The 15782-nt window shown below is 35.1% G+C and overlaps 1 protein-coding gene across 1 annotated transcript in view; it reads left to right on the top strand.

The window, feature by feature from the left end:
• The window catches only part of Notch (Notch homolog), a 181821-nt gene that overhangs the window by 129371 nt on the left and 36668 nt on the right, over positions 1-15782 (top strand). The window contains 2 exon segments of the mRNA NM_001163898.1: positions 12-356; positions 8326-8488. Of these exon segments, the coding sequence (NP_001157370.1) occupies positions 12-356; positions 8326-8488 (508 nt within the window).

Below are 15782 nucleotides of genomic sequence, written 5' to 3'. Positions count from 1 at the left end.
ATCTTCCACAGGTGTCGAATGCTCGCACGAAGACCATTGTGCATCTCAGCCATGCCGTAACGGAGGACGTTGTGTAGCTGACAACACGACCGCGGCCGGCTACTCCTGCGTCTGTCCACCTGGCTTTACTGGCTCTCGATGCACGGAAGACGTTGTCGAATGCTCAAGCGGCTCTGGTCCATGTCACCACGGTAGATGCTTCAACACCCACGGCTCATATACGTGCGTTTGTGAACCTGGGTATACGGGAAGAGACTGTGATGCGGAGTATGTTCCTTGTGAGCCGTCTCCCTGTCTTCATGATGGAAGGTGCACGCCGTTGGATCAACTCCGATACGAATGTGATTGTCCGCCAGGTGAGTTTGACTTTTTTTATTATTAATTAATTTCTCAGTTTGAAGGTATGAAAGTATAGAATCCATCATGTAAAGGCTATTACTGGTATTCCAGACAATACAAATACATCATGTTTGGTCTGTATTTAAAAAGCCATACGAAGTTCAAGCTTTTAAAACATCTTGCTTGATATATACATAAAGTTTAAGGAATTAATACGAATCTATTACCGCCATGATGTTCAGTAACATTTACAGCATAATTCTTTTATGAGTTTGCTGCTAAAATATTTTAGTATCTAAATATCTCAGCAAGCTCACATAAGTATTCCATTACATGAATCTAATCGTGTCTCGGTAAGTGATTAATTCAATGAGTTGATTCGCTACATATGGTACGGAGCCTGCGGAGAACCCTTTTTTGGTGCCCCAGGGATGTGTAATTTACAATCAAGAATTCTCGGCTGCCACAATCCTGCGCCATCTTTTTTTTGGTTTACACTATATGGTCACTGAGGACAGTTCAGTTTTTACAGAGCGCTACAGTTATGACTTATGTAATGTAGTCTTCAATTTACTTATTACCATTATTTATTATTTAACCGCAATCTTCATCTAATCCGTTGAATTTATTATTGATATATCGTTTTTAAATTAAATTGTTTTTGTCATATCTCACTTTCAATTTAGAATGGCAGAGTTGGGGCGCGACGAGGACTTGAAATTTAACAGGCTTAATGCATTTGTTGAGATTTCATAACAACTATTCTTACAGTATACCTACAAGTAAATTAGCATGTAGTTATGTCATTAGAAGTTTTCTCACCGTTATAAATCTGCGAGAACGGATACCAGATTGAAAATAATACCAGATACTTAACAAGAAATTGCATTAAAGTAATCTTAACGTTTATTTAGCTTTACGATAATGTTAGCCATAGCCAGAAAATTGTTTTTTCTTTTCTTTTTCTAATAACAAATCACACACTTTTCTCTGAGCCCAAAGTAGGATTCCCTGTACTGTGTGAAATTAGAGATTCATACCTATTTACTATTAAATATATGCATTTGTAGATATTAAATACCAAGACAGGGAAAACAAACTTGTTCGTTTAAAACTCACACCGAAGAATTAAAAAAACAATAGTTGTTGATTTATCATAGATTGAAAGTTAGAATTAAGTTTCATCTTTGTTCTTCTTTAGGCAAAAACATAATAATAATTAAAAATCATTCAATTTGGTGATTACGCTTAAAGCACTTAACAAAGCACTTAAAATTGAAACGGTATGTAGATTTTCATCAACATTTCGCGGTCCGTGTTGGAATTATCTTCTCAGAGTCCACATTTATGTAGGCAATGAATTCAGTAACGTTGCGTGTCTGATTTATTTCACAGTCGCAGTTCAGAAAGTCGACCATGCCCTAAGGCGACCACGACTATCCAGTTCGAAAGTCGCAGCCCGCGGGTCTTGTGATATTTATGGCTGAATCAACATTGCAATAAAATTGTTCAAGTACTGATAAATAATCAATGTTTGTGGCAAGTAACGCTAGCGCTCTCGGTCGCATAAATATCCGTTTGATTTGAAAGCCATATTTTTTTGTAATAATGTAATTAGATAGGCAGCGGCTTGGCTCTGCCCCTGGCATTGCTGAAGTGCATGGGCGACGGTAACCTCTCACCATCAGGTGGGCCGTATGTTCGTCTGCCTACAAGGGCAATAAAAAAAAAATGTTCTCTCTGCAAGACTCGAGTCTGTGCTCATTGAATTCTTAAAATCCGTTTATAATATTCATGAATCAAAAATAATTCGAATTTTAGATGAATATCTACATGAAGACTTTCACGCAACACTTTGTTCAACCTACTGTCATGAATAGGTCAAAACAATTCATAACTCACAATCGTAAATTAGTACCGACCAAAATAATGATACGAATTCACAACAGCTTCGCGTGTAAACAATAAAGATTCACACACATTTAAAAAATGAAACACTTCAAATAATTCGCTCTTACCTGTATGACGAAATTGTGTTACGTCATAATTTTTCTTTAGTTCTCTTTGCACCGCGTCTAGGATTCATTAGACTCATTATGTTTGTTGCAAAACTTCGTACCTGTTGTAATCAGTGGGAATGAGAGTATGAATTGAAAGTTTTGTGGGAAATTGTTAGATTAGCCATTATGTTTCTGTGTCGTCTGCGTTGGTCGTTGTTTAACTCGAGCTTTAACTTGGATTTCTGTTAATTCCAATTTTGATTTTACCATTTAAATTCTTATAATAACCACTCGCCATAATTTGTGACATCTTCCGTAAGTACGTCTTCTTCTTTTTAGGTAAAAACATAAATTTCAAGCATATTTCTACTGTCAAACCTTTATTCATTAAAATCGCATATGCGCGTCAAAATTTTTAGGGGAAAGTCTATATACTAAGGATTCATATCCGATCCTGTAGACCGAATGGTAAGCAGTTGTCGTCGCTGTAAACACGTCATTACGGATCCTCCCGATCCATTAACGGTGCTTTTAGGTACCTCAAGCACCGGTCACCGATCTCGCCGAATCCGTCGCTTGCGACGAAGGGCTCGACCAGTAAATTAACCCATAGATACAGCCCACTGAGTTTCTCGTCAGATCTTCTCAGTTGGTCGCGTTTACAATCCAATGGTAGATTCTGCGAAGCACTGCTCTTGCTATGGCCAGTGTTAGCAACACTGCAGGTTTGAGCCCCGTGAGCTGTCTTACAGGTCAAGAAGAAGCTAAAATAGCCTCAGCTATCAGAATAGGTAGGAAAAAAAAAGGATCTACGGTAGTATTTAGGATATACATATCTCATTGAACACATCACACGCCATATAGTACTACAACAGTGCCATATAGTACTACTACATATATGAGTTCTAAGGTCTCAGTTTTTACGGTACAATGGTCGCCCTGCCCTTCAAACAGAAACGCATTACTGCTTCACGGCAGAAATAGGCAGGTGCAGATCGGTGCGGACTCACAGGACGTCCTACCACCAGTATAACACAGTCGTCTGAGAAAGTCCTATATCTATATCAGAGAAAATCGATACTGATAATCAAACCGTCGATTTATGGTGAAATAAAATCAATAGATACTTGAATTGTTCTTCACATGTCACGGGATTCGTAGCCGTATCGTTTTGATTCTACTGTAACTCATAATGTATGAAACACATTTGTTGCAAAGGCGTCTTTGGGCCGGGCCAGATTTCGAGATATAAATGTGTATTAAGAGAGCCCTTTTAAAATCGGAAGCTACAAGTTAAAAAATCATCACACAGTCACCGACCTTTAAGTGTTCTGAGTCACAGAATCTAACTCCTCACACATGCCAAATTGAATGAGTGACCAAATGTTTTCAGTTCATAGGCTGAAGGGGAGCTTTTGAATGTTCGAACACTTAAAATTAACTTGTTATTTAACGTCATGGCAAGTGGTACACGGTATAGTGTGGGAAACGTAACGTAATTAACACTGTTGTATTTATAGCCTATTAAAATAGCTTTAGGAGTGAGACTAATATTTTTTCAGTCTTAGTTACGATGAGTAATGTAGTCATTTTTATGCAGTTAATGATTCCGTTGAATTGTCATAGGATATTGAGTTCCATTTATATCGAAATTCTCAAAAACGATACGTAAAAAAAATAATGATATGTAATGTAATATGGTATGTACATATATAAAATGTGATTCTATAGACACTGTTTTGAATTTAGATATGTTTGAGACTGGGAAAAGGATAAGTTTTAGTACTCACTCTGTACCTCGTTGATGCACTATTCTATTTTCTCACTGGCGAGAGTCATATGTGCTGATTGATCAACAAATCACAATTTTATTATTTTTGCATCGGCACCATTTTGTAGTTTTTTTACACACTCTTCGCGCCATTTTCATACGCGTAGTTTTTCTTGTAGTGTCTACAGGTGGCGTGGTTAGGGAATTGAGGAAGGAATAAAGAAAAGTAAGTCCCAACAGACACCTCAACGTAAGCATTGAGATATGAGGTCGAACTATCAAATATATAGGACAACGGTTGTTTGACCTTATAAAACAAACGCTCAACTGCTTGACGGAAGAAATGGGCAGGTTGGTGATGTCCACCCGTGTGGATGCTCTATCCCTAATAAATGCCGATTAGCAATGGTAGTAAGTTGGTACAATAATTAGAGAATGCTGCTGCCCATTCTCCGTTAAATCCCTTAGTAGCATTTAAATACGCACACAATGAGGACACTACAATAGCCACATTTTTATTTTTATTTTTTATTGCTTAGCTGGGTGACGAACTCATTGCCTACCTGATGTGAAGTGGTTATCGAAGCACATACAGATTTACAACGCAAATTCATTCGCTTTGAGATATGAGTTCTAAGGTCTCAGTTTTTACGGTACAATAGCTGCCCTGCCCTTTAAACCTTAACGCATTACTGCTTCACGGCAGAAATAGGCAGGTGCAGACCGGTGCGGACTCACAGGATGTCCTACCACTAGTGTAACAGAAAAATAGTCTACCTATGTCAGAGTAAATCGACAATAATAATCAAACCGTCGATTTATGGTGAAATAAAATCAATAGATACTTGAATTATTCTTCACATGACACGGGACTCGTAGCCGTATCGTTTTGATTCTACTGTAACTCATAATGTATGAATACATTTGTTGCAACAGCGTCTTTGGGTCGGGCCAGATTTTTCCAAAGTGACATGCGAGTAATAGAAATTATTCTTCATATCAGAAAATATTGATGGAGCATTTAATCTGTTCATTCTCGTTTTCAAATATTACTATGGGAACGTACATATATGATCACATATTCGATAGATGTCGTAATATCATTATGAATTTAAATTCTAAATGTGCTTCGTACTATTCGGTATGTGTGTACATGAATCAATGTGACTCATTATGAGTTTGTATAGCTTGTTTGTTCGTCATGTTTTCATTGTGTCCACTATTTGAGAGGGTTTAGTTTTTTATCTATTTCAGTTTAAAAATTAAACGACTAAATTGACTTGTGCTTCGTAGTTCGTTTTTGTATACGAGAATAAGTCAAATTTTCAACAAGTCAAATGACAAGTTTACGCCAAAATTTGCCATTTTATATTATACTAGAGGTCCCGCAGTAGTCGCGAATTCGATTATAATTAATTGGAATTGTAAGTTTGTACACTATTATGATTGTATTTTATACTTCTGTAATCACAAATTTCGCCAAGACTACACTGTAAAAAATATTAACAAAGACAAACAATATTTAATCTCAATTTGACAACAGACGTCAAGAACAAAAGTTTGACAGTAAATAGTATGCATGCGTGTGTGCGTCAAATACATGGTATGTAGTGTGTGTAATGTTTTCTTTAATGATTTAATGTATCTTTTATGCATTATTTTAAAAAAATATTATCATTGTGCACTTCTTCTCTATATTCTCTATAAGTGTGGAAAATTTCATACTCTTCCGTCCGCGCAATTTTAGTAAAAAGGGATACAAAGTTTTTGCTTCACGTATTAATATATAGATATTTTACAGCATACACACGACAAGAATACTCAAGGAATTCCACGCCACGCATTTAATTTTTATTGGCGTCTGCATCAAATAAAAACAGTTCTTTCTTAATTTTGTTTGAAATGATGTTGCCATGAATTCTAAAAAAGCCGTTAAATTTCAGATATAACGACCGATTAAGCAATTCGACGACATTTTTACTAATAAAATCAATGGGTTTTATTCTTTCGCCGTAAATTGTTAATCTTGTAAACGTTAATTAAGAAGTAGTATCGTCAGTTTTGGATCATAAAATATTAAGAATGTAGTAGAATGAATTTTGATAAGTTCTAAAGTTCTTCATTCATATCAAATTCATCGTCTATTTTCTTCTGTAAACAATATTATAATATTATTAATATTTTAGGTTTTTTCATCAATAATTTCCATGATTAATATTTAAATTTCCATTACCTATCACACCATTGTTGCTACTTTTTTTTCATCCTATTCTCTAGTAGCTTATGGGGTACGTGAGCTCACGGGCCCAGCCTGAACGAATTTTCTAGAATTTGCTATCACTAGCCCTAAAAAAAGCAGTGCTTCGCAAAATCTACCACCGGATCGGAATCGCGACCCACTGAGAACATCCGGCAAGAAACTCAGAGCGTTGTGTCTATGGATTAGTTCCCTCGTCCAACTCTGACACCGGACGGTGACCGGAGCTTAAGGAGCCTAAAAGCACCGAGAGTGGATTCGGGGTATCCAACAAGACATGTTTCTGCTGCTTGCTCACTAGCTTGCTCACTAGTAACTATATGGATTTTGATTTTAAATAGTCATTTGAAACCAAACCAATCCCAATTTTGGTTCCGATTTGATCAGCTGGTTCGTTTTCACACATAAAACAATATTGCCGGATCATTCGTCTCCCCCTCTCACAAAGGATCCCTCAAAGCCCCGATCCACATCGCATTTGCTACTTCGTTTATTTATAAAACAGCGCAAAAGAGGCGTCGAAGGATTTAAAACCGTTCAGTTGTTAATTTTTATCTTAACACATAACACATGTGGCCGTGGGAACCGTTCCTTCAACTAATGAAGTTAATCAGGTTACTTCATACGCTAATCGGTACACAAGCTTACATTGTGGCTGTGTTTGCATAATTTTGATAATTTCAAAGTGTCTGTTTTATTGTTTCGTACACTTTTTATGGTAACTTTTAGAGTCTGTGTGACCAGATCTTCACAATAGTTTATCTATCTATATATCTATCTATCTATATATCTATCTATCTATAGGGTCTTATCACAAAATACTGGTTTGTGATCTCTTACCACTACTCTTAAAGCCCACTACTCCCTATATAGTATTAAATAGCTGAACTACGATAGTAATTCTTAGTAATTTGTATCCAACTTTGTCATTCCCATTTTCAAAATGGCAGTTGATGATAATTCTGAGAATCGTAACAAACATGCTTAAATATTCTGCCATTCCGAAATAGTAGAAATAACAGGGCAAGCAGAAAAGGCAATTTAATTCTATTAAAATATAAGTTTGCAGAAATGAAGTTGTAAAAATGTTTACGATAATTTAACTCTTTTTTTGGCCGAAAAGCGGTTTCAAAGGTAATCGTAACAAATGCTCAACCAAATTTTATAACGTGAACGATGAAACTTCATGACTCAATACCGAACACATGTCGAGAAATAATTCCTAGATATGTTTTTTACGTGTCATAATTATAAGATGAGTAAAATTATTTTCACATGCTCGTTTTTTTTTTGTCCACCATCAACGAACGCTGAACAGATGCTACTGAAATGTAGCGTGCAAAAAACATGATTAAATCCTATTTGATTTATTACAGTTGTGCTAAAGAGAAGTTTATAACTGTAGATGTCATCCCACGTTAGATTAGATGTCTCCAGGTTGTTTGGTTTAACCATATCTGGAACATTTCTGGAAAATTTCCAGTGATTTATTAGTTGGCCAGTTTATCATTTCTCTAGGCGGCCTGTTCTGTTTTTTCTTTTTGATTGGTTAATATTGTTTTCTCCTTTTCCTGTAAGTCGCCTGTTTACGCTTAGTGCGCCATTGTTTTTAGTGACGTAATATAAAACGCGTGTCTGTAATTTTAAAAGTGTATGAGAATAAAATTGTATTGCCGATTGGTATCGGGTGAAAATATTGGTTGTTGATAACTCAGTTGGATTGGTTATTTATTTGATGGCAGCCCGTGCCTATAAAATAACACTTTTAGGTCTGTCTTGTCTGTGCAAAAAAATAAATAGCATTCCAATTTAAGCTAAAAACAACCAACTAAAAGCCAAATGGTTTTTAGAATATCATTGCGCTATTAACGTTGAGGTGTCTATTGTCTAACGGTCTATCGTTCTATCAAAAGCAATAAAAACCTGGTATTGCATTAAAGTTTTTTTTTCTATCCCAGGATACCGCGGCCAGAACTGCGAGATTGACATCGACGATTGCCCCGGACATTTGTGCCAGAACGGAGCGAGCTGTATAGACGGTATTAACTCTTACACCTGCGAGTGTCCGCCCACCTTCACGGGGACCCTGTGCGAAACTGACGTCGATGAGTGCGCATTGAGGTAAATGCTGGGATATTTTAATACGTTTTTATTAGCTTCAGACGTATGTATGTTTGTAACGGAATCTTTGAACGTGATTTTGAACCCCTTCAAAACATCGGATTAACTCGAAATTTGGTATACTTATTAAGGATTAAATATTAAAAATTGAAAAAATTGAAATTTAACAAAATAATAAAAAATAAATAATAGTTTAAAAACACTAACAAAATACGCTTTTATAGAAAATTCAACTAAAAAATAGGAAATAAATGTGTATTAAAAATAGTGTAAGAGAAAATGATTTTATTGTAAAAAAAGCGTGGGGTGCATGGTATCAGTAGTTATAAATATTTTATGAACAGATTGAGTAGAAGGGTTATTTTGATAATATCCTGAAAAGCAACCCACGTTTTTTTACACTATTTTTAATATAAATTTATTTTCAATTTTTTAGTTGGATTTTCTATAAAAGCGTATTTTGTTAGTTTTTTTAAACTAATATTTATTTTATTGCCTAGATAAGTGAACGAGCTCTCGATAAATCTGATTTCAATTGGTACTTGGGCTCGTAGATACACAGCCCTCACTACACGTGTTCTGAAAAGAATATTCACAAAATTTTCCGATTTACCAAAACAAAACCGTGTACCATTCTATTGACCTTATTTAGGAAAGTAAATTGGAATAAATATTGTAGATTAGTTTATTTCAATAAAAGCGTGTACCCAGTTAAATAACGTTAGCAATACACAATCAAAATTTCAGCTTTAGAAACCCAGCGAACAATTTCAGGAGAAATCAATTTATATATGTATAATGTACATATATTACTTAACGTCAATATGCGAAAGAATTTTAATTAATTTCACCCTACCTACACTCTCCGTAGTATTGGAAAGCCATGCTTCATAAAAATGCCTCAAGAAATCCTTTTGAAAACTGATCTTCTTCTAGAATATGTAGCATAGGTGTTATCAAAACTACAATTATAAAATAAATAAAATTTACAACGAACCGTACTCAGGGACGTCTTAAACTAGGATGGGGCCCTTGGGCACACAAGAATTTGAGGCCCTTTTAGAAAGTAAAAAAAGCGAATTATAATAACATTTTTTTACTGAGTATGAATGACCATTTATTGTAAGTAATCAAATACAGTATGATATAATATATCATTAATGATATTAGAATGCTGCTGGTTTTTTGGTTACGATTTCGATAACGGTTTCTTTCGGGATTTCTGTTGAGCAAAATCTTCTATTATAGGCATAATATATACCTTGTAAATACCTTCTGATTACTGATTCGTGAAAAAAGTGTAATGTGCCCGAAAAAATGTTTTGAGAATAAACGTGTGTGAGAAATTGTCGGTCTTTCGGGGCCCCCTGAGAATGGGGGACCTGGGCACGGGCCCCGTGTGCCCTTAAGGTAAAGACGGTATTGACCGTACTCTTATAAATTGTATCTGCTATAATTACACGTAATTGGGTTGCATTCACGAAAATACCGGAATACCGGAAATTACCGGATGCATATTTATACAGAATTACGATTCATGAACACTTCAAGATAAAGACTAAATTGATACAGACAAAAGCCCGTGGATCTTTGCACGTTTCGAACCCTCCAAAAACCTTTGCTACGTCCAATTAAATTCGGCGTCTCGGTAAAATAAAAGGCTGGATCATACCTTTCTTATTCAAGGTAAATTAAGCAGTAAGCTTCGAACAACACGGTTCTGTTTTGAATGTTCGAACTGTAGATTTTTATGCAACCAAATATGAGTAGCGTGAGTAGTCATCTTGTACCGCAGTTCATGAGATGCCCTGTCCGCTTTTTACTTGTATCGATATTGACAAGCAATGAAGAAAATTGCTGCCGAATATTAAACAATCAATGATGTCTATATATCGTAATTATCTTTTTGTAACGACGATGTATCGTGGTAGTTACACGAGCCGATTTAATGGCAATGACCTTTTGAATAACTAATGAAAAGAGAATTGTTTACAATTGTTGTAAAGAATGTTTTTTGCTGTAGTCTAATTTGCTATACGAATTGTTCAATGGTTTGGATGGCATATGAGTATTTTGTTATATATACTTCGTTGGTTGGGTTTCATTTTTTCATTTCGGTTCCATGGGACTTTTTAGCAATTTTTATTTTTATTTTAGCGAAATCTTCCAAAATATTCCAATCACAATGGGAATGAGTTCATGGTTATAAGTTGAATCGAATCAAATCGCCTATCGGAGGGACACATCAATGTCCATTAGATTATTTTAAATTCTCATTCTACTTTGTACACAAAGGGCAAAGCAGACTTAGAGCCTAAGAGAATCAATGGCATTTTCTAAATCTCATCGTTCTCACTAAGGACTATATAGAGGGTTATGTGATGTGGTTGATGCATCGCTTTATTGTTAATGATGAAAACGGAAAATTAAAATATGTATTCAATGTCTATACAAAATATACACAGCATGTATAATAAATAACAAATAACGGTGTCCATACTGTGATTTAAAATCATAAATTGGTGGTAGGACCTCTTGTGAGTCCGCGCGGGTAGGTACCACCACCCCGCCTATTTCTGCCGTGAAGAAGTAATGCGTTTCGGTTTGAAGGGTGGGGTAGCCGTTGTAACTATAATGAGACCTTAGAACTTATATCTCAAGGTGGATGGCGCATTTACGTTGTAGATTTCTATGTGCTCCAGTAACCACTTAACATCAGGTGGGCTATGAGCTCGTCCACCCATTTAAGCAATAAAAAAAATTGTTAAACATAATAATTATTGTAATACATCGCACCGAAAATACCAGCACATTCCAGATTACAAGTCTGGTTATCAAATGTTCCTGCTTATACTTTACCCATACAGTCCTAAAGGAGGATTATTGTATCGTATCCGTTTCCTTGTCTCAACAAGACGCTGTGTGGCTTCTTTTCCGGAACTCTCACACTTTTTGGATTCATATAAGGATATTTTTGGAGTATAAAACTGTCGTTGCTTGATGAGATAAATACCGGTGTAGGTACTTGCATATAGAGAAGCAACTATTGGATCCAATTCTTAGGCCAGGCTTTTCCACAGACCTACGTGTCTAATAGATATTGACGAATCTCATCCAATTAAATTGCGTACTAAAAATATATCCGTAAGCTTAAAAATATGCTTAATTACTGTGGTATATACCGCGCGGCAGTTTCTTCAAAGCATTAGCTGATATCGGTTTGTAAGGCTTAGATAATCTCGGACCGTGGACCACAGCTCGTCTACATTAGACAGACAGACGTGATTTATAAAAATATGATGCTGATAGTTCCTGATGAAATACATACAATAAAACAGTTACAATAAACTGTACTAGAATATATTTTTTAATTTTTTTTATTGCTTAGGTGGGTGGACGAGCTCACTGCTCACCTGGTGTTAAGTGGTTACTGGAGCCTATAGACATCTACAAAATGCGCCACCCACATTGAGATATAAGTTCTAAGGTCTCAAGTATAGTTACAACGGCTGCCCCACCCTTCAAACCGAAACGCATTACAGCTTTGCGGCAGAAATCGGCAGGGTGGTGATACCTACCCGCGCGGACTCACAAGAGGTCCTACCACCAGACGCATATAATAACGCATTGTACAGCTGGCAACGTAATGGAATTAAATTTCAACTAGCCTGGTCAATGGTCCCGAGTGAGACGCTTTTAGTATCACGATCTTTAGGATCCTTTCGAAGGAGCTTTAGGAAGCGAAGTTGTTAATTAACATAAATTTATAACAAATCATAAATTCATAATTAATCGAAACATAATATAATATTAGTCTTAACAGACTCAAATCTTATAGAAAAAATGTTGTGTGCCACGATAGCAGTCATATAATGACGTTGTAATTATACCATTACATTAATTACATAATTTCTATGAATTAATTGTGCCTTCATAAAAATATTCAAATTTTCTTGGTAGGTACCTGGCTTTTTCGGACCTCCCGCTGTAAGGGTTAAAACAAAAATGTGTTTACAATAAATCTGTTTGTTGTGTGACCCTTAAGATCCGTACTTAAAGGCTATTTTTTTGTAAAATAAGTTCAATGTACTTATATTCATAATATGGTTTTGATATCAAAGAATAATATGTACACAGATGTGAATTTAGTTTTCTCTTAGGTTTTCGCAAACTCGTTTGCTTTATTATTATTTTGTTTCTGTTTTAGCTATATTACACTATGTATGTGAACGAGCTCACGGCTCAACTGGTGCTAAGTGGTTATCGATGCCCATAGACATCTATGACATGATTGCCGCCATTCACCTTGAGTCATGAGTTTAAGTAACAGCTTTACACTACAATAAAGAGAAACACATTACTGCTTCACGGCAGAAATAAGCAAGGGTGTGGTACCTACTCGTGAAAGCTCACAAGAGTACCCGTCACCGGTAAAAATAGTCATTAAGAGTAGTAGGAGTAGTATCAATATTCTGTAAAGTCATCTGAGTTATTGAGAGATGAGCCTAAAATTAATAAAGACAAAAGATAATGTTTATGAAGAATAAGTACATACTAGTTTTGTGAATAGAACATGAAAAATCTAATAAAATATGCTCTATTATTTCTCAACTTTAAAAGAGACAGGCCTCTCCTATCATTATATTCTAACATCTCAAGCACTTAGCTGGTTATTTCATCATACATCGTCCATTCAAATTTGAAATTCATCCTCTATATAATAAAGAGTATTTTCGTAGGAGCTTTCTGAACTAGGGATAGTGTCACACAATCCAGCCCGTTGGCGCATGAAAAGCAACAGATAAACGAGTGTTCAATATCAAATTACGTCTGGTTTTCATATTTTTTTTCGTCTCCACTTTACCCATCTATAAGGTATTGAATATTCATAAAAAAAGAAAAGTCATTGAGTCATATTTGATACGAGGAAGGCTCTTATTTTATTTATACTATATGTACTATGGTAAGTAGGTAAATAATAATATCCAAAAAGGTATTTATGATAAATAAAGATCAAAACGGATAAATATGTAATTAGAAAACAAGTTAAATGAGATTAAATTGAAATTAAATCGAATAACTACGTATTAGTCTGTTTAAAAATATTAACTGAAATTTAATACATATTGTAGCGATGAAGCTCACCATTCTGGTTCTTTCGAATGCTACTGCTTATTACATAAATATTTATTACGTCGAACAAAATTGAAAAAAACATATTTTTCTTTGATTTCTTATAAAAAATTAAAATAGGATTTGCGGCATCCCTACTTATTAACCTAACCTACACAATTTAATTGAATATGCAATTTCGAAAAGGGCACATCTGAAAATGTAAAATGTTCAGGAAATGAAAAAAAAAACTGATTAATTTCTAAAGCAGTGTAAAATTTAAAATATTAACTTTTGAGATATATTTCTAGTGTTAATAAGCAATTGAAAATTACTGGAATTATTATAAAATGGGTGTAGGTAAGCCTCAAAACTACATGTATATGAAAAAACGTATTTGACAAAATATGCGACATGTGACCTTTTCGAAATTGCATATTCAATTATATTGTACATTACATTACAAAGACATTTGAAGTCATCGCGGCTTAAAAGACGAGTGGTCTGGTTGCATTCGTATCGAGCGATGCAATTCAACAGATATAAAATTCTAGCCAAAAACACATACCGCAATTCATTCCTAACGAGGTCTGAAATGTCACTTAAAAATTGTTAGAAACGATTTTCAAATTGTTAGTATAAGTTGTGAACAATGTTGTCGGCCCATAAATCGCGGCAAGCAATGTCGGTTGACAACTAAAATCGCGTACTCATCAACGTGTTGGTCACCAATTACACAGTGAATTCATAAAGTGGCTTGTTGTGCACTCCGTTTTTGCTACAGCTCGTTAGATCTGTAATTTTGTTTTTACTATACAATTAAATTTTAAGCTTTCCCGTAAACGTCAAGAGCGTTTTTGTCATAGCAAAATTTTAATTTGCGACGCGGATTTTTATGGAATTTTTAATTACTTTTTATTAATCAAGTGTTAGTTAGTCACGTATTTTTTTTTTTGGTTTCTAACACGCTTCAGTGAATATTTAAAGATTCTTTGTGTAATTAAACAAAAAATAGACAGGATTTTGTCGCCGTATTTGAAAGGTGTCGTGATCTAGGAAACGGACTAGTTTCGGTAGTTTGACGTATGTGAAACATTTTTGCTGGGTTTTGGTGGGAGTTCGAACTACCCCCAACTTTTTTGCCTCCACAAAGTAAAACTGATGCTTATTGTCTTCGGGAATTTACTTAAAATAGCTTCAAAATATATAATGAAATTTACATTTACGAAATTCTACACTCGATAGAACAGTTCTATCGATATTAAAGAGAGCGATACTATTGAAAATATGGCAGAGATAGGTGTGGAGAAGAATTTTAAAAATTAGAAAATTAAATTAAATTTTTAAATCTTAATTTTTTTCCTACCTATTGATAGTAACCTCGAGGGGTTACACTAGTTTCGCCGTACGTGTAGGTGAGCTCACGGGCTCAACCTGCGAGAATTTGCTAACACTAGCTCTAGCAAGAGTAGCGCTTCGCTGAATCTACCACTAGATCGGAATTGCTTAAACTCCGAGCCGCCCTGGCTTTATACCGTGTTATCTGGAGTAATCTTGTCTTTTTATTTTAAAAGAATTTCGCGCCACTTTTTTCGCCGCATTCCGCCTTAATGAATAAAATAACAGTTTTCTCAATATAGCCTCGATTGCAACGAAGTAGTGGTAATAATCTCCTAATATGAGAATAAATATTCACTTTAGTTCATTTTCGGCACTTAAAAAGAAACTCAATTAAAAGTATCAAGATTACTAAGTTACATATGTAAATGATGCTGCAGTAGCACTGCTATTCAATTTGGATAATCGAGAAACAATCAATCATTCGATAATCGATATATTCATACCGCCGACGAAGACTAATCGATACTGCGCTGAAAGCCCTATTCGAATGAATAATGTTATCAATGTATTTAATAATCTCATTCTTACCGCGTTACTAATTTTGAATAATTAAAGACGTTACAGAATTTACTTTTCTAAGCACGAGGTGCGCAATAGTGAATAAGAGAAGCGAGAAAAGTTTATACACCAACATACTTCATGGAAGAAGGATAGATAAATATTGGCTTTGATTTCTAGCTTGCTAAGAATTGACGGATAGGTTTTTCTATAGATGAACAACGTTTCGTCTTCGTGTTCTATAAAAACACGAAGATAGTGATTAGGTGTTAGTTAACAGAGA

Source organism: Bombyx mori, chromosome 15 (assembly GCF_030269925.1).
Source record: "Bombyx mori chromosome 15, ASM3026992v2".
NCBI classification, from domain to species: Eukaryota; Metazoa; Arthropoda; class Insecta; order Lepidoptera; family Bombycidae; genus Bombyx; species Bombyx mori.
This window is presented reverse-complemented; position numbering and strand designations above follow the sequence as displayed.